The sequence below is a fragment of the Rhinolophus sinicus genome, linkage group LG03 (genome assembly GCF_036562045.2).
Source record: "Rhinolophus sinicus isolate RSC01 linkage group LG03, ASM3656204v1, whole genome shotgun sequence".
In the NCBI taxonomy this organism is placed as follows: Eukaryota; Metazoa; Chordata; class Mammalia; order Chiroptera; family Rhinolophidae; genus Rhinolophus; species Rhinolophus sinicus.
Genome location: NC_133753.1, coordinates 54,097,519 through 54,123,705, shown reverse-complemented (window position 1 = coordinate 54,123,705; position 26,187 = coordinate 54,097,519). Strand labels below are relative to the sequence as shown.

The 26,187-nt window shown below is 34.6% G+C and overlaps 1 protein-coding gene across 3 annotated transcripts in view; it reads left to right on the top strand.

The window, feature by feature from the left end:
• Positions 1 to 26,187, top strand: part of UNC13C (unc-13 homolog C) — a 504,352-nt gene that overhangs the window by 315,989 nt on the left and 162,176 nt on the right. For all 3 annotated transcript variants that reach the window (XM_074327725.1, XM_074327724.1, XM_074327726.1), the window contains exon 17: positions 7,491 to 7,624. In XM_074327725.1, coding sequence (XP_074183826.1) covers positions 7,491 to 7,624 — 134 coding nt within the window. The remainder of the gene's footprint in view (positions 1 to 7,490; positions 7,625 to 26,187) is intronic.

The following is a 26,187-nucleotide window of genomic DNA, read 5'->3' as shown; positions in this document are numbered from 1 at the left end:
CAAAAGTTGAGAAGGGAGACCAAAAAAAAAAATTGTATTTACTTCTGCATGGATTTTAACTTCTATTGTTTCCTCCTTTGCCTTGCCTGGGGAGAGTCGACTTGATACCACTCCAGATGCAACACCCTGGAATTCAGCCTGACTGCCTTTGTCTAAGCTGACAAAGAGTGGGGGGATGTAGAACTAACTCTCTGGTGTGGTGATTAAATTGCTCACATTAAGTTAATTTGTCCTAACAACGTTTCTCCTCTTTCATTTTCTTCCTCTTCTATGTGAAAGCCACTGTGAAATACTTTTACATCCTGCTTTTTTTTTTTTTTACTTCCTGTCTACACCTTCAACCTTATTCAGAGCCTCATGTCATTTTGCTTAAGGATTATCAGTCAAACAAGAATTTAGCCTTCTAGAATTAGCAAGATAAGGAATTTTAGTAAAGTCATTATTCACCCCATAGTTGATGGTTTCCTGTTTGTGCAAGCAGAGTAGGGAGTCTGTGAAGAGTTAAGAGCTGATTCTTCCTATTATGTTCATGTCTGATGATCCATACTGCCCCAAATTGAATGGAATTAAACCAACATTAGTTAGGAGAAGCAGATGAAGGGACTCTGGTGACATGAAGAGTTAGAATCAATTAGTAACTTTAGTAGGAACTTCTGGGACAACAGGATGCTGATGATAAAAGATTGTCAATTAAGAAAGCTCTAAAATTGGCGGGAGCAGTGGAGGGAACATAAGGAAATTAGTTTAGAACTAGACCCTGACTGTGCCTAGAACTTTCACACTGCCAAGTAAGTGCTGAGTAGTTGTGACAGTCTTAAGAACTCAGGAAGTGTGTAGGGATTTCACATAAGCATCGATAACTTTATTATCTGAAAGCTTTTGCTACCATTCAAGATATAAGTCAAAATAAAAATCAGCTGAGTATTAGTAATGGGAGGTAATGGTTGTCACATGTCTATAAACTACATAACCAGGTCTAGGAATGTAGGATATAAACAAACAAAAAAAAAGGCTATAAGTTTTTCAGAGTGGTCTACATGTTTGTTTATAGTTAAGAAGAGGGGTAGGAATTAAGATAATGCTCAGTTTCTTTATCTCTAAAATGAGGATTTTAATATTTGGCTTTGATGTTTGGAAATGCATGAAGACCACCCAAATTAGAACAAACAGGTCCTTTATTCAGACCTTGCTATAACAAAAACGGCCGTCAACATTACTTTTATTTGGCAGAGACTCAAAGGCAGGCAGGGAAGTGGGAAAGCTTTATAGTGAGAATCATGGAAAGCATCAGGTCTGATATGATTGGAGCTGGTTGTCATGGGACAACTGGAAGTCAGCTGACTGGAAGGGCATCCTCTGTGATGGGTTTGGGGAGCATAGTTGGCTCTGGTTGATCCTGAGTTGGCAGTGAAGGCAAAATATGAGGAAACGGGTGGCCTGACCATTCTGGGTTGACTGCTACAGAGGCTGTGGTTTGGCTTCCGGGGCTGGTTGCTAGAAAGACTGCTCTGACCATTGTTCGTTTGTATATTCAGTCTTCACGCCTAACAGTTATGTTGTGACGAGTGAACAGAAGGAGCTGAAGTGATGTCTCTGTAGTTGCATTTAGAGATTATGGAAGTATTCTTAGACAGCAGTACCTAGGAGAAGCAGAAGGCAGCAGTACCTGGGAGAGAGAAACAGGGAGGGTGGTTCCACTGACATCAAGAATGTTCCACCTGGTTTCCCTGGGATAAGGGAAGGGTACCTGGAGAAATTCTGTCTGATTCTGTAGAATCTGTAGATTCTGTAGAGCAGTAAAAATGTCTTCTTTCTCCTACCTGATAAACTATCCACATCACTTTTCACAAGGATCTCAGCTCCCCTGAGCATCTGAAACTTTCTGATCTGCTTCCAAAACTATTGCTAGAGTTTCCCTTTTTCTAACCTGTGCACTGCTAAGGCTAAGACTTCCTAATCTCAGAAATATGAGGACGTATACAGCCAACTCAGTCAAAGGAAGTCGCAAACATATAAGAGATATCTAGTTAACAGTTTAATATTAATTTATCTTGCCAGCCTTTTTCATTATAGTTTAAGCTTTTTTTCTTTTTAAATATTCAGGCTCATATCTATTTTCATTTATGTGTCTTTATATCCACACTGTCCTGATTTTCCAAATTTCTAGCATCTATAAATTTTGTTGCCAAACCTTTAATTGTAACTTACTTGCCTTGAACCAAAACCATCTCGCTATGCACATTTATAGCAGCCCCTTACTTAAACACACACAGATTCTGTAAGTTCTTTTCAGAGCTACCACGGCTTCATTGTCTTACCCGAGGAATCAATTTCCTTGACGTTTCTAGACCTCAGCTCTACAGACCGTCATCTAATCTCTGTTCCTGTCCCCCACTCCCATGACCTAAATGCCCAAACAATCTGCTGTCCCTACACCCTCTAGATCTATTCCTCCATCTTCCCTTCCAATTTTCTTCTTCTGGACCAAATTAAATATTTGTCCCAACACTTCAACCATTCTTGTCAAACATTCAAACCTTTTTCTCCTTTCCTGCATTCCCTGCCCTTCAGTAGCAAATCCAACACTGTTTCCTTGACTTCTAATCCAGTACTGAAAAGAACTCATGATGATACAGAATAGTGTCACTATACGTTCAGAGACCCACTCTCCACAGAGCTCCCAAGCTACCTGGCAGTGCCACCATGGGTTCAACTCAAACCTTTGTCTAATTCCTTGCAGGGGTTATTTCAAACCTTTATTATTTACTCCTCCTCTTCTCTCGGGATGGAAGCTCCTAGCAGTTCTTTCTCACCATCAACAATGTATATCTGCAAGACTCTTCATCACCTGACTCAGAGGGAACCATGTTCTTCATTTATGTTTGAGGCCGATCATCCTGTGTATCAGTCCACTGTCAGTCCCATTCTCTCCCATTTGACAGGGGCCTCACTCCCCCATCTATGCCTCTGCTTCATCTTTTTTTTTTTAAATTAAACTTTATTGGGGTGGCAATTGTTAGTAAAGTTATATAGGTTTCAGGTGTACAATTCTGTAATACATCATATATATGTATATCATATTGTGTGTTCACTACCCAGAGTCAGTTCTCTTTCCATCACCATATATTGGATCCTTTTTACCCTCATCTCCCACCCCCTTCCCCCTTCCCCTCTGGTAACCACTAAACTATTGTCTGTGTCTATGAATTATTGTTTCTTCATGTGTTTGTCTAGTTCCTTTGTTGTTTTCAGTTTTATATACCACATATCAGTGAAATCAGATGGTTTTCAACTTTTTTCTGTCTGACTTATTTTGCTTAGAATTTTACTATTTTTCTTTTTTAAATTTTTCCCTAAGGTTTTGCAACTGGCCATCAGTTATCTTCCCTCTCTTGGAATAATCTTATTTCTCCATAATTTCAACTGCCACATATACCTTGGAATTCTTCTATCTACATAAATAATCTAGAATGCATTTTAAACTCCAGATCAATCTACCTAATTACCTTCTGAATAGTGCCACTTGCTTTCTCTCTCTTTCTTTCCAACAAGGCATTGAATTCTATCAATTTTACTTACTAGCTCTTTCATAAGTTGAATTTCATTAAACTTAACTGCTACTGCCAAGTCATTTTTTAAAAAATTATAAATAAATACTCCCATGTTTAAAATCTTTTAATGGTCCTCATCAAGTGTGGTTTAAAGGCAAATTCCTTAACATGACACACAAGGTACTTTCGGATTTAAAAGCATCTATCTTTATAGCGCTTTTTTTCCCAAAGTCATATTTATTCTGTAGAAAATTTTGCAAGATGGAGCATGGAAAATAGGAGAGAGGTGGAGGCTTTATCAAGTTCAAATACATTTGAAAACCTAATATTCCAGTGTTGGCTCTCAGAGCAATGGTTGTCAAACTGGTCTCTGAACCAGCAGTGCCAGAATTACTTGAAACTCTGTTATATATGCATATTCTCAGGCCTTACTAAGTCAGGAACTCAGGGGGTAGGCCTAGCAATCTGTGTTTTAGCAAGCCTTCCCAGCAAGGCTAATACACACTACAGTTTGAGAACCATCATTTTAGAGAATTACAATGCACATTAACATATTACTCAAAGAAGTCTGGAAATAACCTATTTAACTTTGTTTAAGGAAATATTGTCTTTATTGGTTTAAGCATGAATCGTGTGTGTGTGCTAAACTCACTAACATCCAGTAAATCTAATGTTGGAAAAACATACTTTATCAAGAGCTTGTAGTCTCAGATTGTTAGTAATTCTCCAAGTACGTGTCTATCATGTACTTTTGCATTTAAACATCCCACCTTTGCATTTCTCTGTTAAATACCTCCTCACAACCCTTGTCTGGCCAACTCCTTAGAAGAGAGTTTCAAAGTTAGATGCTCATTGAACAGCAACATGGAATGTCACAGAAATTCAGCAATCTTAGAAGTATTGCAGAAGTCTTACTACCAATAAGATATCACCTATTATTGCAACACTTTTGTTTTTGCTCATAATAGTTCTCTCCATATGTTGGTCTCTTCTTGATGGAATAGCTTCATATTTTCTTATTTGAAGTTATGGAATAATAGTGTACGCCTTATCAGCTTGTCTGTACAAGCTTTTTGTAGTGAAGTATCCTTTGTAAACATGATGATTGGATGCTTTTTTCAGCTGATCCTACATCCTGGCAACTTTCCACTTTCAAAAAATCCTCTCCCCATTATACTCTCACAGACTTTCTTTCCTCAATAGTTTATTAATAAAATAAGTTTTAGTCATGATAACACTGATGAACATAAAGTTGATCTACTAAATCATAATTTTATAAACTTGTACTTTTGTTATATAACTTTTGGTATATAATTATAACTCAGTGACATACTTGTGTATTATGTAAATACAAATTTTAATATAATAAATATTTACTTATAAGGGTTTCAGTAAATACCCAGGTGCCAAAAAAATACATATTTTAAGAGATGTTACCTATGTATTACTTTTCAAAGTTGAATTGAATTATGTTAGCAATGTGTAGTGTGACATTCCCTCAAAAGATGGCATTAATCAAATGAATGCTGGCATCATTCATTGTATTACAATTTTAATACAGTTTTTTTTTCCTTTCTTAAAATGTGTATACACTTTTTTGGCACCCTCTGTGTCAATGTACTTATTATTAGTTTTTAAAATTTCTACTACCATTATCCTAATTTCTCCAACCCCAAGGTCAAATGCTCTAGTAGACTTCTAGGATAGTAATAAAGTCTTACTTAGAAGAATTTAATTCGTAATAAATCAGGTAAATATTCTAATCTACATGATTGCACCCCATAATTTTAAACATGCAGTTTAAAATGCACTAGTAAGATAGGAAAGTCTGATTTGTGAAATTCTTGTGTGCTATATAAAAACTTAATGATTCAACATTCCATTTGGTTTATTCTGATGCTACATACAGAATTTGATGCAAAAAAATGATACCATCTATAATCTTCTAATGTCATGAAAAAGAATAATGGCAATATAATTTGTGACAGCTAAGGGAATTTGGAATTAATGCACAGTCAACTATGTAGTTTAGTTTCTCCTCCTTTCCATATCACTCTTTGCAAAATGATGAGTGACTGTGATATTAAACTTATCATCTATAGTTATTCCCTTTCATTTAGTCACATTATTTGAAATAAGTTAGACATATAGTTTAGCTCTATGCACATGGTGATGATTAATGACAGTACTCTCTATAGTCTCCTGTGGTCACCAGAACTAATTTTATCTACAAGCTTCACAACTCACCAGGTTCTCTGATTTCTAAATACATCATAGAGAGGGAAATCAGTTGATCTTAATGTAATGAATGATTATGTTAATGTGGCAATAATAAAGTCCTGTTCACAAAAGCAAAATACATTTTAATAGAAAATGTAACTTAAAAGTAGGCAAAGCTGGGTATTTGTAAGCTTGTATTGCTGCCTTTTTCTTAGAGATCTGTTGATATGCCTGAGGAACTGAAAAGGATAGCCTAACAAGGACTTTCAAGCAGTTCTCAGGGACCAGACATACAAGATTCTCAAGGTCCTTTGAAAGCTGCGTATAGTGCACGCTGGAAATTGGAAGTAATTTGTGCCAGCCAATAATTTTTTGACTATTTTAATTTTACCCTTCTACTTTTAATCTCTGTTGCATTTTGAGCATAAAGATCAATCAACAATGCTTGGAAACACCCTGAGAAATTACATGTCCCTAAAGTACATTATAGTCTGTGTGTGGAGATCTCTAATTATAAATGGATTCAATATAAGGCTTTTATTTTAGCTTAAGAAGAAGAATAATCAGGTGATGACCCATCCAAATTTGGTTACATGTCTTGGACAACTGTCAGCAGATATGCACATAACCATTTAGCAGGGGTTGGCTGATTTTCAGATAAGATGTGCTAGTTGGATATGGCAGTTGATTGTGTCAGATAAAATCTAAATGTATATCAAAGAGCCCATGAATTTTATGAGGCACAATTGAAGTTTTCAAATATCCTGAACCTATAAGCTTGTGAATAATATAGCAGAAATAGTCAGGGAAGCCGTATGCTTCCCACTTAGTTCTATACTTGAGTTAAAATTGTCTCTGCCTTTTTCTGTTTGCCTAATTTTAAAAAGTAAAATGAAAGAAGTGTTCTAAGAAAAATACCCACCAAACAAAATAACCGGAATAACTTCTCAGTATGTTCAAAAGAATTATATGTGTTGAGCATGAATTTATATGTGAAACATTCGAGATTGTTATTGTACTCTGTTCATCGCAATGTAAATTTAGATCCCAGACAACACTCTCTTTCTAGGGGTAACAGTTGGAGAATTTATTCAGTGTAGTAAATTGAGAAGGATTCAAATATGATTTAAACAGGTACACATACACACACACACACACACAGAAGAAACATAGACTTGCGAAGTTTTACCTAACTATAGGTGTTTATAGGTGGAATGAGCGAGTTCCAGGCCGTTTATGTAACATGTATATAATGTAGAATTTAATAGTACTGATTTTGTAACCAAGCAGCATTGAGTTCTGTCCACTTGTTGCCAGTATGACTTTGGACAAAATATTTAGGCATGATAAATTTTTCACATACACATGTGCGAACACACACACCTTTGTCCGCATATAATTCAGTCTCTCTCCTTGGGAGAAGCCACATTAAAGGAATCATTTCTACAGTAATAATTGCTAAGCTTTTGAACTGTGATAGAGGAAGAGAAACATTCACCCAAGAATCAAAGCACTTAGAAACAAGTCTTGTCAATGTGACTTTATCCTAGGGGGTCCCATTCAATGAAGAAAGGAAAACTGAATTTAATGGCTTTAGCTCACATGATCTAAGAGTTTGTTCATAACACTTTTCTCTGATTCTCCTGTTTGACAGTGACTTCTAACTAAAGTCATACCATTTAACCTTTTCTTTTGCATGTTACGTGACCTTGTGAGCAGAGTAAGAAACAGGACATTCCTCGGGAAGAACAGGGACCAACCACCAAGAACTTGGATTTTTGGCCCCAACTTATTACACTGATGGTCACTATTATTGATGAGGATAAAACTGCCTACACACCTGTCCTGAATCAGTAAGTACACTGCTTTATAAATGAATGAATTTTATTTAACTAAAGTTAAGAAAACATAAAATCTTTGAATCATGGATGATGCTCTTATGACAAAGATAATTTTTTATAAAATCAAGTCATAGTAGAAAGCAATATTTTTTTACTTTATTCAGTAAATACCAATTCTGTGATATTACGGATGTTCAGTTCAAGCCCCATAGAGTGTGATTCTTTGGCTATGAAGACAAATATTTCCCAAGATTTATTTTTATTTGATGTAGAAAAGTTTTCTGTTTCCTTTGGTTCCTTTCATAACTATCCCATTGTCTCAAAAGAAAAAAAGTGCACCCTGTCAAACTAAAAAAGAATGTTAAAGAACTAGTATTAAATATATTTCATTGTGACTTTTTAATAATAAAGATTTGTCCAAAAAAACTGCTTTCAAATAGTTGCGTATGCTGGATTTAACAAATTTAATGCAATATTTAATAGACAAGTCCATTTTCTCAACCTAAGCTTATGCATCCATGCATAGAATTTACAAGTTATGAGCAGGTAGACAAGGCAGATGAATTAAAATTCATAGCTGTTGCAGAAGAATAGACTCTAGAAGAGTCTAAAATCATCAACTTATCAAAATGCCACTAGCTAGCTATGAGACCTTCAGCAAATTATCTAATTTCCTAGGGACTCAGTTTCCTCATATGTAAAATAAGGACATATTGCTAGATAATTTTCAAGATCCAGTCCAACTTTAATGTTGCACATTTAGGATTTATTTCATGCCATTCTTGTGGGCTATACAAGCAAAATAACAGCTGACTGCAAACTACACACTTACAATCTGGTTAATGGGGAGAGTATCCTGATATATTGGTAATACCAGTACAGATAGCAGAAATAGACAAACCATGAAGCAGGACATGAACTAGATTCAGACTTACTATGTAGACCCCGGTTTTATTATTTCTCATTCGCTATGACACTACTGGTCAAGACGGTTAGGGACTTTTTGCCTACGTTGAATCCAATTAAAATTCCAATTACAGAAGAAATAAATTTCGGTCTCGCAATTTTCATCCTTTTCTGCTTCTTAACCACCTATTTTCACCTGCCCCACATTCCTCCTAATTGTGGAAAAAGTTGTCCTGCCTTTGATATGCAACCATCATTAGGTTTGTCTTTTCACTTTCTTCTCTCTTTTCCCTTATATCCAGCTTTTCTGACTGATGGCCAGTGTCTTTTGATGACCATCTGTAGATCTGTAGAGACTTTGCTCTTTTATTCTCTTCTGATGATCCAAGACTTGATCTTTCCTTTTAATGTATGATATGTCCTCAGCTCATCCTGGGCAGCTTTGTGGCATATATGTGTCTTCTCACTTATTCTTTGGAACTTTCTTAAAGACAGAGTAGATTTCCTAAAGATAGAAAAATCGATAACTTGTTTCAAGGCTGTACCCTTGGATTCAGATAGGCCGTTAGATAAATTACTATTGAATGAAACTAAAAATCTGCTAAGAAACGATAATTAAAAGTTATTTGAAAGGATTTTATTTTTGATCAAAGAAATTCTTTACATTTAGCAACTATTTGAAATCAGGATATGACTGGAAAAAGAGACATTATAAAATCATGGAATCAATTAAAGTTTCCTAGAATTCTCTTTAATCATATACCATGAAAGATATGTAAAGATTTTGGTTGACTTTTTTGTAACTGTATTAAAGGAAATAAAGGAATTACATGTATTGGTGGCAAAAATAAATTTTAAATTCTGAACTAAACTAATTCTACTAAGTATAAAATTGAGCAATAACAAAGGGAAACGAGATAAATGTCTTTGTTTTGCTTTTTATTTTTGTTTTTAATGTCAGAGTTTGGAGTCCCTTTTTTTCTGTGAAACCTAGTCCTGTGGAAATCTGAATGCCTTCCTTCTGTTTGGAATCTTTGTTATTATATTTGCCCAGATTTTTGAGGATATTCTAAATATTTCTCACCCTGAAGGATCATTTCATTTTGTTTCTCGTTTAATTGAATCAGTGTTTTAAGTGAACTCATTTGGAGAGTGAGGTGTGGTCTTGGTGGTCAATGTTACATTTATGAGATGTTTATTCACACCTGTTTCTTTATTGGCACAATGTGTCATCACATTTAATCTTCACTAATAATCCCATTGGTCAGTGAGGTTAGCACAGCGTTTCACAAAGTAGACAATCCAGACACCTGGAGTCAGGATTATATGGGCTGTTAGTTGGGTTTCCAAGCTCCATTCTAAATCTATGGAGGTAAAATCTGAAGTTGGCACAGAAGTCTTCTTTTTTCTTTTTTCATATTAAATAATGTGTTTTTATTTCTCTCTTAATTTAAAAAATGTGAACGTTCTGTAATTTAGCCAAAGCCTTTACTTCCAGGTGATTTTTTCATTGGGTCTCAATTCCCTTTTAAATAATAAACTCTTGTTCTGGAAGGCAGTTAGCTTTTCATCATTCTTTCTGTCTAGATAACATCCAAGAACAACTATATGTACCCAGAAGGGACAAGTATATGTACCCAGAAGTCTTCATTATTAATAAATCTTCCATCATGTGTTCTATGTACACTAAAATCTGAAAGCTCAGGCCAATTTGTGAAGGACATGTCAGGCTAAAACAAGTTTTATTTCCTTTAATACAGTATAGGACTTATTTTTATCTTTTTGAATGTAGTCTAGGGTTATTGATATAAATAATTTATGGAATAAAATATTTGTTATCATGACTTTGAAAAATCATTGTAAGCTTTTGCTTATTCAAATTTGATAACAATTTATAATAATTGTAGAATGTAAACATGAGGGGAGGGGTTTGTTTTATTTTGTACACTAGTATAAAACCAGGCATACGTAGTAGTTGAATGAATGAATAAATTAAAGTCAATCCGTATATGTAGTTGGTATCTGTTCTTGCTGTTCCCACTCCATTGATTAATGATGTGCTAGAGTATTTCTTTTGAGCAATATTTATTTACATTTTTTAAATTACTTTTATGTGGGTTTCTAGATGCTTATAGAAATTTCACTATTACGCTGAAACTGAAAACTATTAAACAGTATTTTTATATCTTTAGGTGTGGGTCTCTCTCTCCCTTTTTTATCAGATTTATTGAGGTTTATAATGGACTACAACAAAAACTACAGATGTTTAAAGTATACAATTTGATTAGTTTTGGCATCTATCTGTAGCCATGAAACCCTTACCATAGTCAAGATAATGAAGATATCCATAACCCCAAAAAGTTCCTATGCACCCTGTGTAACCCACACCAGAAAACCACTGGTCTGCTTTCTGATACTGTAAATTAATTTGCAGTTTTTATCCTTTTATGTAAAGGAAGCATATATTATATATATATTCTTTTGTCTGACTTCTTTCACTTATTACAAATATTTTGAGATTCATCCAGGTTTTGTGTTTTAGTACTTCATTTCCTTTTGTTTCTGAGTAATATTCTACTATATAATATATCACAAAATGTCTATCCATTCATGTGTCAATATCAGGTTTAGGCTTAGTGTCAACATTTGGATTTTTTTTCCAGATGAAGTGGCTATAAATATTTGTTTACAAGTTTTTGCATAGACACATGGTTTCATTTCCCTTCAGTCATGTGGTAGGTACATGTTTAATATTTCTTAAAACTGCCAAACTACTTTCCAAAGTGGTTGCACATTGCCAACACTTAGTATGATTTTACTTTTAGTTGTAGCCATTCACATAGGTGTATAGTGGTAGCTCTCTGTGGTTTTAATTTGTACTTTTCTAAATACTGATGTAACCCATCTTTTTATGTTCTTGTTGCAATCCATATATATTTGTTTATGAAGTGTCTGTTCAAATCTTTTTGTCATTTCCTAATTGGGATGTTTATCTTATTGAGTTACAATTAATTTATTTTTTTCTTTATAATTTGGGGTTTTTACATCCTATTTAGGAAATCTTTGCAACACTCAAAATCAACTTGGAACATCAAGGTTTTCTTCTAGATATCTTACATGGAGGTCTATGATTCATTTCAAGTTATTTTCTTGTACATGCTGTGATACAGAGTTTAAGATCCTTTGGGATGTTTTGTCATATGTTTATCTTTTCAACTCCACTTGTTAGAAAAATCCTTTCCCCATTGGATTACTTTGGCAATTTTTTCAAAAATCAATTAACTATGTGTGAGAGTCTAATTCTGTACTCTCTGCTACATTGATCTATTATTGATCCACATAACTATTGGTCTAGTGGTGGTGAACATCTTTTTATTTTTTTAACTAAAATTTATTGGGGTGACAATTGTTAGTAAAATTACATAGATTTCAGGTGTACAATTCTGTGTTACATCATCTATAAATCCCATTGTGTGTTCACCACCCAGAGTCAGTTCTCCTTCCATCACCATATATTTGATCCCCCTTACCCTCATCTATCATCCCCCTCCCCTTACCCTCTGGTAACCACTAAACTATAGTCTGTGTCTATGTTTTTGTTTCTCATTTGTTTGTCTTCTTCTTTTGTTGTTTTTGGTTTATATACCACATATCAGTGAAATCATATGGTTCTCTGCTTTTTCTGTCTGACTTATTTCACTTAGCATTATAATCTCAAGATCCATCCATGGTCCTATTTCATCTTTTCTTACCACTAAATAGTATTCCATTGTGTATATATACAACAACTTCTTTATCCATTCATCTATCAAAGAACATTTTGATTGTTTCCATGTCTTGGCCACTGTAAATAAAGCTGCAATGAACATTGGAGTACACATGTCTTTATGTATAAATGTTTTCAGATTTTTGGGTAGATACCCAGGAGAGGGATTGCTGGATCATATGGCAATTCTATTCGTAATTTTTTGAGGAATCTCCACACTGCCTTCCATAACGGCTGCACCAGTCTGCATTCCCACCAACAGTGTGTGAGGTTCCTTTTTCTCCACAGCCTCTCCAACACTTGTTACTATTTGTCTTGTTGATGATAGCCATTTTAACTGGGGTGAAGTGATATCTCATCGTGGTTTTTATTTGCATTTCTCTGATGATTATTGATGTAGAGCATTTTTTCATATGTCTATTTGCCATTTGTATGTCCTCTTTGGAGAAATGTCTCTTCAGATCCTCTGCCCATTTTTCAAGTGGGTTGTTTGTTTTTTTGTTGTTGAGTTGCATGAGTTCCTTGTATATTTTGGATATTAGCCCCTTATCGGATGCACTGTTTGCAAAAATCTTCTCCCATTCAGTTGGTTCCCTCTTTATTTTGTCGATGGTTTCTTTTGCTGTGCAGAAGGTGATGAACTTCTTCAGCTTTTGTTTGCCTGGAAAACTCTTTCTCTTTCAATTCCAAAGAACAGCTTGGCCAAGTAGAGTATTCTTGGTTGGCATGTTTTTCCTTTCAGCATTTTTACTATATCACCCCACTCTCTTCTTGCCTGCAAAGTTTCTGCTGAAAATGCACTGATAGTCTTTTGGGGATTTCCTTGTATGTAATAAGTTGTTTTTCTCTTGCTGCTCTGAAGATTCTCTCTTTGTCTGTTATATCTTCTGTCTCTTTGTTGAAATTCTCACTTTGTTCATGAATCGCTATCCTCACCTCAGTGAGCATTTTTATGACCATTATTTTGAACGCTCTATTGGATAAATCATTTATTTCCATTTCATTAAGATCAGTTTCTGGTGATTTATCTTTTTTTTTGTTTGGAACCCATTCCCTTGTTTCTTCCTTGACTCTCTGTGCTGGTTTCTGCACCTTAGATAAAAGGGCCTAGTTTTGACAGATTGGTTTCATTAATCAGCCGAACCCCAGCTCCTGGTTGTCTCTCAAACTTTTGTGATAGTTCAAACTTCTGTCTTTGTTCTTAGTGGCTCCCATAGCTGAGGGTGTGCTAGGACCTCTCAATGTTCCAAAGGGGAGGAAGCAGTCAGCACCTACATGCAGGCTAATTAGAACTGTTCTCTCAGGCAACAGTTGGGAAAGTATGAAATTAAGTTCCTTTCAGAGAGAAACTGGAAGATGGGCATTTTTGCCTGCTCCATCTACACTAAGCCCAGTTGTATATAGCCACAGGTGGGGGGGGGGGGGAGAGAAGGAAGTGCTCCTGCACCTATTGAAAAGCTGCTGTTTCTTTGTTTTGTTTTTTGTTTGTTTATTTGTTTTCTGTACTCCTGTGGGACTTGTGAATGCAAGCCTCATCAGCTATCAGAGCTAGGTAATTTGAGGACCTGTCCCTCAGGGGTAGCCAAAAATATTAGAGCACTAAAGGTGTTAGACAAGCTCCTTTCAGGGAAATATAGCAATTTGGTTGTATTATTGGAGCAAGCTAAGGAGAGAACATAAGGAGGAGAGCTCACAGGCTTCCCTGGGCTCTGAAAGGATCTCAGCCATTCCTAAAGGCCTGCTAAATTAGAATCCAGACCCTCAGGCAGCAGCTTCTAAAATATGCAGTCCAACCCCTTCCAGGGAAAGTCTAAGAGAGGACCATTTTTGCCTATTCTTTCTGGCTTAAGCACAAGAGATGCTCGAGTGCTCATTAACAACTGCTGCTTTATTTCCTATGGTCCTGTGAGTCTTATGAACTGAAGCCCCATTGGCTTTCAGAGTTAAGAGTTTCAGGATTCCGTCCCTCTAGTGGGATTCTTAAAAGTTGGGGTACTAGGTCGGCAGTCCAATCCCTTTGCTCTTCAGGGAGAAGCTGGGAGTTGGGGATTCCCTTCCAACTGTATGGCACTGTGCTGGGGGTGGGGTTAATGGCAAAACTGTGTCTTGGCATTTCCTACCTATTTTAATGTGGGAATTTTTTCATTCACCTGATATGTAGGAGTCACTCAGCTAGTCTCTGGATTTTTCTCAGAGGGAATTTCTCCATGTATAGTCATACATTCAGTGTATCCATGGATGAAGGAAGTTCAGGAGGTTTTTGTGCCATCATCTTGGTTCCTCCCAAACCTACTTGTTTTTTATTGAACTTTTGTAGTTTGTGTCTTTCAAGGAACATTTGCATTTAATCTAAATGGTCAAGTTTGCTATCATATAGTACTTATGACATTCCCTTATTATCCTCTTAATGTCTATAAGATCCAAAGTCATTTTCCCTCTGTCATCCTTAATATTGCTATTTTGTATCTTCTCTCTAATTTTCCTATCCAGCTGACTAGATATTTATTAGTCTCTTGAAATAAAACATTTTGGTTTCATTAAATCTCTATATTGTTTTTGGTTTTAAAATAAATTGATTTCTATTCTTTATTTTCTTCTCTTCTAAGTGGAATAACAGTTAAGTGGTTACAGCAGTAATTCAGTGAGAAGATATGAGAACTTTGTATAAGATGATGGAGAGGTAGGATCAGATATGAGAAATATTAAAGAGATAAATCAAGAATTTCTTTTTTTTTTATTAACTGCACTGAATAATGTTAAGGGGAAAGGAAGAGATAAGATGCTATATTTATGGGGGCACCATTAATTGAGATAATAAATTCCGGAGGAAATATCAATTTAAGAAAGTACATAGTAAGAAAAAATAAGGAAGTACATAGTGAGTTATGTTTGAATAAATAGAGATTTGTCTGTCTGTGTGACTTCCATGCATTCTATGCAGTAGGAAATCATATATTTAGAAGTGAAAGGCCCTTACACTGACATCAACTAAATGTACAATGTAAGGGAGTTTCACTATATACTATTGAAAGTAAGAAATCTTACTTTTTAAATATTCAGAAAAAATTAGTCTCAGTTCATTTAAATTATTGTGACTCTACATTACTTTACTTTGTTTTTCTAACATTACTTTGTTTTTCTAACACTGACCAAACTATAAGCACAAGTATATTTCCTCCATCCTATGTTCCTGTGTGTTCCTGTATGGACTTTATTATTGTCTGTAATTTATTTTAGCTTCCTCTAAAAGTATACATACAGTTAAGACTCAATTTATTTTCTCTCTGCATTAAGATTACATATTAGAGGATACAATGTGTTAAGTAGAAAATAGACCAATTTTCCAAAATGTGCTGTTTTATTTGTAGAAATGATATATGTTGCATTTATTTTCTCAAGGCTATGGGATGACCAAAAACATTATTTTTGAATTACGTGTTTTAAAAGACAATATATTTCATTTGCTGCAGTGAGGAAATTGAGTTTAAGCTACTTTGATCAGGGATTTATATCCTGTTCTGTTTGGGAACTAATGCTATTCAAAGTATTAAAGCTATTGATGTATTTGCTTGCACTATGGCTTCCCTAAATTATTATCTTTTCATTTTTAATGGTTTTATTGAGATAATAATTGACACTTCACGGATGGTGTAGATGCCTGACCACTGCAGTATACACCTGAAGCTGAAGCTGAATAATAATGAATGTCAACTATAAGTATATATATATGTATATACAGCCACAGGATGTGGAGTACAGCATAGGGAACAGAGTCAATGCAATTGTAACACCTAAGTTGTTTTTATATTTAAAAATTGTTACAAAAGTGTTCATAATATTAAAAATTAGATAATGCAATGAAGCTATATAGCTATATATCCATCACCCAAACTCCACAATTACCAAGATTTTGAAATATTTTCTTCATTTGTTCTCACAGGCTTTCATTTTTTCTTTGCTGAATTATCTTAAACAAATATCAAACATTCTATCATTTTATCCCTAGGTACTTCACTATTCATCTCTAAAAATGACATTTATTCTCTTGCATATCTCAATATCATTATCACAACTAATGACATTACCATTAATGCCTTGCTATCATGTACTCCCTGTTCCATAATCAATTGTCACTTTTTTTTTAAATGCTTATTTATATTTACATTCTTTTAATCAGGATTCAAATAAGGTGCACTACATTACATATAGTTGTTATATGTCACAAGTCTCTTTCATTCTAGTTCATCTCCCTTCCCTTTTGTTTTACCCATGCCACTGATTTTTTTTAAAGAAGCCATCCATGTTCATTGTCCTTTACAGTGTTCTGCTTTCTGAATCATTCTGCTTGCCTCTGTTAGGCTTAACTTGTTCCTCTATATTCTATACTCCCAATAGTTGAACATTAGCTCCAGAGGCTAACTTTCAGGTTCCTTTTATTTTCTTTTTCCAAGAGTACAACACAGGTGATTCTGTGTACTTCATACTCCATCACCTCAGGGGGTCACACATTAAGTCTGATTGTTCTCCCTTGCAGTGATGCTAAGATTGATCAGTGCTGACAGCTTGATCGATCCCTCCATCCCCAAGTTTTCTATTGATCTCTCCTCTGATGCTTTCATTTATAATAATTTCAGAATAAATTATTCCATTAGGGACTTCAAAATTGTGATATTGTAATGTTATTCTTTCAAAATTGATTGGTTAGAATTTTTCTGTAAATAAGAACGTCCTTTCATTAACTAGGGCTGCTTACTTGGTTACCATGAAAAGCAAAAATACAGGAAAGATAGGGCAAATACTTAATTCTTTTAACCTAAATATTTTTATTGCATACTTTTTTCCTGATTCATTTACTTTTTTACATTTTTCATCCACACTATCATTTAAATTTAGCAAATAGGTATTGAATATTCTCTATACTCCAGGCCTATGTACAAATGTAGTCACAAAGATTTAATTGGGAAAGAGATAAACAGAATTAAACATAGGTCTTAAACTGGCTGATCATGTGCCTGCCACATTCACAAATCATTCTGGGCACTAATTCCTCCCCTCCCGGTCCTTTGCTGAGGTAACCTAATGAGAAAAACTAGATTTGCTCTCTGGAATTAGACTGAGAAATCCAGAGAATGAGACAGTTAACATGGAGCATAGACAGTGAAAATTTACAAGTTTGGAGATGGCTGTGGTTAGTAATCCAAAACGAAGAATAAATCAAAATGATATAGAAATAGAAGCCAGGAAGGAGATAAACAGGTAAAGAAGGAGAAGAAGGCAGCTGTCAGTGAAAGAAGAGACAGGATGCTTGGAAGGAAACACAGAAATGGTGAGAGTAGCCACGTCGCAGGATGGGTGGACTTCTTGAGTGACCATCCCATCTGCAGTCACTTACTGCACTCCCCACACTGCCTTCAACTCTGAAGGAGATTCTTGCCCATGATTCCTTGAGACCTGACTCTACTGGTCATGGTTCCACCTGTTAGACTGAATCCAGCTTTCCTTGGGTGCTAGTACAATATGGAACTGTAGGTTAGTCTTACTTTTCTGTTATAGACAGTATGCTTACAAAAATTACCTTTTAATCATTTGTAGTTACTTGAGTCTGTGTTCCTTATAACCAAGGTAGCATAACTATCCCAATATGATATTATATGGCACAACACACATATTCCACTCTTGTTGCAGCTAGACTGCTGTTGAAGTATAAAGGAGTGCTTTAATTTAAATTATCAGGATACATGCAAACAGTTTGTTTCTGACAAGCAATCAGTTCTGCAGAGCTAGGGTTTACAGTAGGGAGAATGGATAATCAGAAAATCTAAAAATCTAGGCTAACCTACCTGACTAAAAGTAATAAAAAAGAAAATAAGTCATTTTGAACTTTTTTTCTCATGTTAATTACAGCCATTTTTAAATTTTAAAACAGATCAGGTTTTCCTCTGCAAATCCCCCAAACAATATATTATCTGGAAAGAATAAGAATATTTCTCTAAGAGCACAAGAGTACCACTATAACAATGCTTACTAAGAATTGTACTAATTTAACCACTTCTGAAGATTTCAGTTTTCTATCTCCCTGATTGTACATCACGCAGAAAAGAAAAGTTTCATCTTGGTTTTTCAAGATTTGTTGTATTTGCCAGATGATTTAGGCATAACTAGATATCTGTGTGTTATAAATATTATCACCACCATATAGGAAACTGTAAGGAATTAACTGGAGTCGTGCACTGTGCTAAGCATTTTTATAACTTAACATTTAAGTTCATCCTATACTTAATTCTAATGACATCAGCACTATTATCATACCCAAATTGCAGTAGATGAAACTGAAGCCCAGTGGGACTAAGTACCTTCCCCAAGATCACACATCTAGTAAGTGGCAGAGTCAGAATCTAAGCAACCATTTGGGTTAATTGTAAGGGAAAGATCCCATGAATAAGAGGATGGGCATCAATCCCTCAGTCCAACCGGAACATTTCTGATGCTTTAATGATTAATCTGGATCTGGTTAAGATAAACCATAACAATAAAACTATAACAATGATTACTCACAAGAAAAGTACAAGATACATCATATGGTACCAGTTGCCGTTGTATATAAACCAGTAGAAAAAAAATGTATTCAATTTGTTCATTTTTTGTGTAGGAAAAAAATGTTAATATGTAGTGTGTGCATACTGGCACCCTCAGGAGAAACCATGAAATAAGTTTTTATCTCAGAAAGCACTGCTTTGAAGAACATTACTTCCTGAGCAATTGGGATACAAAAAAATGGTCAGTTTTCCTTTATGGGTTAGATGCTAGAAATGTCAGAATCGAGGCCTACATTTAGTAACTATAGAAGCTGACAGCATACATTTCTATGTGTAGCCTCATTTTTATATCTTCATTTTCCCTTTAATTTGTCTCCTTTAAGACAAATCTCATTTTGTTATAGTAATTTTTTAAAAATACCTTAATATTTTTGAATGAGATGAATACAGAAGCCCTCTCCTTGCTTTCCATAGTTTCAGTTACCTGAGTAAACTGTGGTCCTAAAATAAATGGAAAAATTCCGGAAATAAACAATTCATAAATTTTCAATTGAGCACCGTTCTGAGTAGTTTGATGAAATCTCACACCATTCAAGCCCGTCCTGGGGTCATGAATCATCCCTCTGTCCAGCATCTCCATACTATATACGCTATCTGCCCATTAGTCACTTAGCAACCACATGGGTTATCAGTTCAGCTGTTGCAGTATCACAGTGCTTATATTCAAGTAATCTTTATTTTACTTAATAGTGGCCCCAAAACCATTCACCTGACTTTTATTGCAGTATACTGTTACAACTGTTCTATTTTATTATTAGTTATTATTGTTAGTCTCTTACTGTGCCTCATTTATATTAAACTTTATCATAAGTGTGTATATATAGGAAAAAACATAGTGTACAGGTATAGCGTTGGGTACTATCTGCGGTTTCAGGCATCCACTGGGGGTCTTGGAACATTTCCCCTGTGGTTAAGGGGGACCATCGTACATAAGTAGTAAGTGAAAATAAAGAAAAGCACTGTGTGCTAGGTATGCAAAACTAAAGGTAGCTTGAGTGGCTTAGTGAGTGGTCTAACATTTTTGAGTGAGACAGACTGAGCCATCAGACCTTAGCAAAGTTTTTGCAACATCTGTCAGACTCTTTACTACATTTAAAAACTTGGGAAGTAAAACTCAACACATAGGACTATTACCAGGATTCAAGGAGATAATTAATGCGTGTAAAGCACCTAGCCCAGTGCCTGACGGTGCTCAGACACTCCCCACATATGAGGTCCCATCTCTCTCTACTGCCTCAAGTTCCCCATCCCCAAAGTGAAAAATGAGGATTTGCTTTCCCCAACTGTCTAATCTGGAAGTACTGGGGTGGTTTGAGAAATTGCTGTCTGAATTCAGTAAATTCCATTTATTATTCTCCCCAGGCACATTACCCAAGTTTTTTAGGCTATTTCTGGCCATCTCCACTTCCTTTGCCACTGCCCGCTAGCATTTTCAACTACCTTACAAAAATGCTGATTTTAACAATTTACCTGGATTCATCCCCAATTTTATTTTTCATATTTAAATTAATGCTTTTAAAGATCCTAATTCATTAAAATAATGCCTTAGGTTGTAAATGTACATAAAAAAACAACGAAGGGGTACAAAAAATGACTGGATTTAAATGGCATTGATGATCCACTTGTTTTTGGTTTAGGAGAACGTAAGTATGAAAGGAAAAATTATCAGCACTGGAAATGTTCAGTTAGATGAGTTCATGCTCCAAATGCTTAAGCTGGCTTTCACCCTTAACTGCAGTGCTATGATATGTTTAGCTCCCCTTAATACAGCTTTAACTTGAAAGGCTAGTTTATAATTTACTTGTCACCCCTGCTTAAAGTTCATTCTTTTGGCTGTTCTCTCTCTTCATGGTATTGTTAGTTGATTGCACTAACGCATGTCAAGTATTCTTAAATGCAGAATGTAGTAACAAAAGATAATTTTTTTTAAATGTGAAAAGAGCGCAGCAAATTAAATGTCTCTTGAATTCTGACTCTGACATGAAGCTCCAGTTGCATACATAGCACACAATAACAGAACTATTGCTTTGCATATCAAAATAATACTTCACACTTAATGGATTCCGATTTCATCTGTTGCGACTAATGAGTCAGTATTATCAAATTTTGACAGTAGATTGTTTTTCTTATTTTACTAAGAGATTTGCAAGACAATAACTTGGGTTATTAAATTATTGTGTCTCATAGGATTCAAGGTTTCAAACATTTATGCTCTGTATTAATTGCTGCAAATTAAAAACAGGAGACGTTCAAATCATGTTGGAGTGGATGATTTATTTCATTAAACTTCCTTTTATAAATGACAGTAAGTTAAGTTACAATTGCATTGAAAATCAAGAGATGGAGCTATACATTAGAGAATTTAATTTGCGTATAGAAAAACCTTACAAATTCAGACCAATATGAGGGTCAACTTTATTTTTAAAATATGAATAATGAAATATGAATAATTAATGTACACATTATATATGTACTTGTTTTAACATTTACGTATGTATAGTAATTCATTCCTACAAGTTAGGAAATAGTTGTGGAAAGTTAAGATCTCTTTCAGTCCTGCTTGTACCATAGTTTGGAATTTATTTGCAAAATTAGCATATAAATTGTTAGTGTGTAGCTGGAGATTTCTGAAGTTTGTGAAACCAGTTTACTCCTGTGAGTACATAAAGTTTCCCTTTGCAATTAAGCATATTGCTATTAATTTTATTAGCAACTTATTTTTTCCTGGAGATTAAAAGCTGGCAAATAGAAATGTAAATTTCCATTCAGTTTCTGTGATAATTTTTCACATTAGAAATCAATGGAATCTAAATAATATTTTCTTATATGTCTCATTTACAGTTTGAATTTTATTGTCATCAGCAAGCGTTTATTGAGTACTCACTATATGCCAGCAGCTATACAAAGTATTTACATGTAAAATGTCATTTAATCCTTACCACAGCCCTAGAAATAGTCCCAAATTGTACAATTATTATCCCCATTTGACAGATGAGGACATTGAGTTTTAAAGAGATTACTTACTGCTCCACTGGGTAAATTAGTTAAATAGCAGAGGAGAAATCAAATCTCTATCGTTTGGATTGCATTGAGGTATAACCATTACATTGTACTGCTGTGGATTATGCCGAGGAAATGGCCAGAACTGTGTTAAATTGCAGAAAATAAGCCCCAGCAAACATGCAGATAGTGTAGACTTCTTAGCTAGCCCAAAGAAAAGGCAGAAATATTCCACTGTGGAGAATGTTGGAAGAAAACAACTTTGTCTTTTGAATCATGATTTGGTACTGGGTATATAATACAGAAAAAAAAAAAAAATTTGATGCCACGGTGACAGTACATATTTGCAAATCTACAAAGGAAATTTGGACACAGTGCAAAAAGCTCTCTTATGGGACTGATTATTTGTGGCCTTTTAAAAGTTGGAAACAAAATCTAGCCAGTACTTACTCAGGACTTGATAAAATCTGTTTTGAGAACTACTTGGTGTCTCTCCTCTCACTCCAAGTACTGATTTGCTACTTTTATCTGTTGTATTCTGCTCAGGGTTGTGAATTTTTTCTCCCCTCTTTTCATTAGATAGGTAGAAGTAAAAAAAATGTTTTGGAAACTATTAGTTTTGCAGATGTTGTCTCTAGATTATATCCTGGCTTCTGGAATTGATTAAATCATGTTGAGAGAGAGAGATAGAGAGACAGAGACAGAGAGACAGAGAGACAGAGAATGGGAATAACTGTTCATAATATCTGGTAGTAAAGAGATGCTAGGTGAAGAAAAATTGTTTTCTAATTCTAGACAAAATTGGTTAACAAGAAAAATATTATCTTCATGAGTTTTGAACTATAACACCAATGTCAATAAAATCATACTAGATAAGTTAAATCTTGTGTCAATAATAAAATTATGAAACTTACAAAATATAAAAGCACCAATACTATCACTGACTCTTAATATTAAGTGAGCTGTGATCCAGTTTGTAGTTATTGTTTATTTTTCTTTGCCCTTATCCTTCACAGATAATTAATCACTGCTAATTCTGCCTCAAGTACAACAGAGGACTTTAGAGGGAGCTGATACTTGATCTGTAACTTGAAGGAAGAGAGCAGTTATGATTAAATGAAAATTGAGGGGGTGAGAGACCAGACAGGGAAAAATGATCTTAAGGCGTAGGACATCAGACATGTTGAGAAATTAGAAGCACTCTGGGTGGCTACAGCATGGAAAGTGTTGGAGAGGAGAAATAGAAGTTAAAGTTGGGGTCTGATCATCACTGGCCAGAAAAGTCATATTGATGAGTTGCAACTTTTTTATATTAATGAATATGTGACAATCGATGGTCTTAAAGCAGTGGCTTGAAATATTGCGGCCTGCGTTTTTAAAAGGTAAATTACGTGGTGGTATAGAGGATGTAATAGAAGAAGAAGAGATGGAGGCAAATAGATCAACTAACATGCTTTGCCATTCTTGAGGTAAGTGAGGGTAAAGACTGGAATTAGGGATCTGACAGTAGGAATAGGGTAGGGACAGGCAAATTCCACAGGGTTGTCAAAGGAAGAATCCATAGGAGAGTGGAAAGGAGAAGATGCTGTGGATTGTGGCAGAGTTGATGACTAAATTTGCTGTCTAGATTTAGGGTTAAATTAGTGATGTTTTTTATTAAACTAGAATATACAAGGATGTAAAAAAAAGAGCCAGAGAAGTATTTCCAGATGCACCAAAAATATTATAGAGAGGTAGAAAAGTGTAAGTATAGACTTCAGAAGAACCTGTGTAACTATTAAGCAAATGAATAGCTTTGAGTTCTATTTTTCTAGCATAGAATATTCATTATCTCCATAGGTAACAACAGGAAGCACAACTAAATGTGAAACCAGCACATCATAACGCACTATAAGCAAAAGTTCTTCTAAAACAGTTGTCAGAAAATATCTCAGATCCCAAAGATTGTCTTCTGCATAGAAGTAGAGCAAGTAGTCAAGATTGAGATTTAAATTTTAATAGGGACTGTCGCATATAATAAAAAGCTAACATTTTGAACTGTAAATATTTTAAGTTCAAAATCCTTAGGTTAATACAAAAAAGAGGTAAAAATAAGCTGTGAAGATCTTTTCAATGCATTTTTTCATTGTCATTAAAAAAAAATGAAAAAAAAAATATAGTCAGGAAGCATAAACTCTGTTTCTGCCATTATTTTATTTCATGTTTTAGTACACGTTTCTTAATCCTGAGTCCAAAATAAATGTAATCAAAGTTACCTTTATGTCTCTCCTAAGTATCAAAATTTGATACTTAGAATTGAACATTTTCTTCTTTGTTGGAAAGATCATGAGCTTTGGAAAAACAGCTCAAAACTCAAATCCTGACCACCAATTCCTCATTTGTAAAATGAGAATACTAATAACAAATAGGGGTCTTTGTGAGAAATAAATGAATGTTAATTCATCTTTTAAAAAATTCTTACATATATAGCAAATCTTACACATATAGCATTGATTTTATTTCAAAAGACAAATTATTTTTTTTAATTTGATGGTCACAAAAATAATCTTATTCGGCTTCATAGGACTGTATGAAGTTAAAAAAAAGTTGTAATGTTTATGTATTGCTGTTGTGAAGAAAATAAATAAAAAACTAAAACTCCTCTCACTCAAGCCATATAAATTTTCAGTAATTGAGTGTTATTTTTTTCAGCTAATACTTTCTACACATGTAAGCATAGATATGCAATTAACAATTTTTATTTTTTGTAAAATATGGGATCATATTATGCATACTATTAATCTGTAATGTGCTTTGTTCACTTTACACTGATAGACATCTTTTCATTGTAATACAAGCAGATCGACCTTGTTCTTTTTAATAGTTGCCTATTATTCTGTGGTTTCATATAACATCAGAATGATGCAGTCCATAAAAGGGACTACTGGGTTGTGGGAGCGAAGGGCATGGGAGTAGCACAGGTATTGGAATAGCAGAAGAATCGGAAGCCTCTATAGAGCCATTAGATAACTTTTGGGAATCTGATTCCAACAAGCCTTTTTTGTTTGTTTGTTTTTTGTTTTGTTTTGTTTTGTTTGTTTGTTTTTTGTTTTTTGGGGTTTTTTTTTTATGTTTTCTAGGCTGAAATTTTTTTCAGTAAACAATTTCACTATAATTTTAATCAAAATTTCTTTGAATACCGGAGAGTTTGAGCATCTCTTTTCCTATGGTTATTAGGCTTTTGTGTTTTTTCTTTTCAACTGCCCGTTCATTTCATTAGACTTTTTTCTACTGTTCATCTTTTTTTATAGATTTATAACAGTTCTTTCTATATAAATGATATTATCCCATTACCTTTTTGTATTTTTTTCTGGCGTGCTGATTTTATTTTAAATGGTAGTTTGCTTTTGATTTAGGTATGTTATCTCGAAAATAAAATAGCATTGATGAGAACCGTTAAACCACAGTTTTTCAAGAATGAAATCAAACTTGACATTGATTATGCACCTGAAAAAATCCCTAGACTAACAGTTTGTGTTTTCAATTGCCGGTTTTGAAGTTATCTGATTGAAGCGTGTATAGAGTAAAGAAAAAAATATTTTGGAAGTAGTCACTTTGAGAGTCTTTTTTTTGTGACGTGCATGGCCATGAGGGTGTTTTCTCGTGTGAAAGAGGGGGTGAGGTTGTTGATGTGGTATGTGTACAGTAATTACAACCATAATGGGTTATACAGCTTATCTCTTCCACCAGTTAATCTTTACCCTCCTTCAGAAGTACACATGACTTTTACTTTCTTAATCTCTGTAAATGACAGCACCAGTACATTCTTCCACATCATATACTCCTAACCTTATTTTTTCAGTAATTTGCACTTTCTAGTGTAATATTTTCCTTTTAATTGTATGTAACCCATGTTTCTTGAAGAAATTTATAAAGATTTTAGATTTTTTTAAAATAAATAACGCATTGCAAATTTGAAGGCTTATGTGTACATATGCCTCCTTGAATCCAATTCCCTATGTCCCTTGTGCCAACATAACTGTTAGAATAGATTTGATATATTTTATACCCATGAGTTTTCTTTATGTTTTTGTAATATATGCATGTATTTACTAGAAAAACATGTTAGATATGTTCCAACTTTTTCCCCTAGAGGCACTGATTGATTGACCTACAGGCAAAGTCTGAGCGTATGAGAAACCAGAAAGAAAGTAATAGCTGAAAAACTGAGAAAGCTGAATACAAGCACAGGAGATTAATTGGAATCCAGGCCCCACCAAAGTAGTGGGTCCTGGTAAACACCCCAAGCATACAGTTGTGACTGTGAA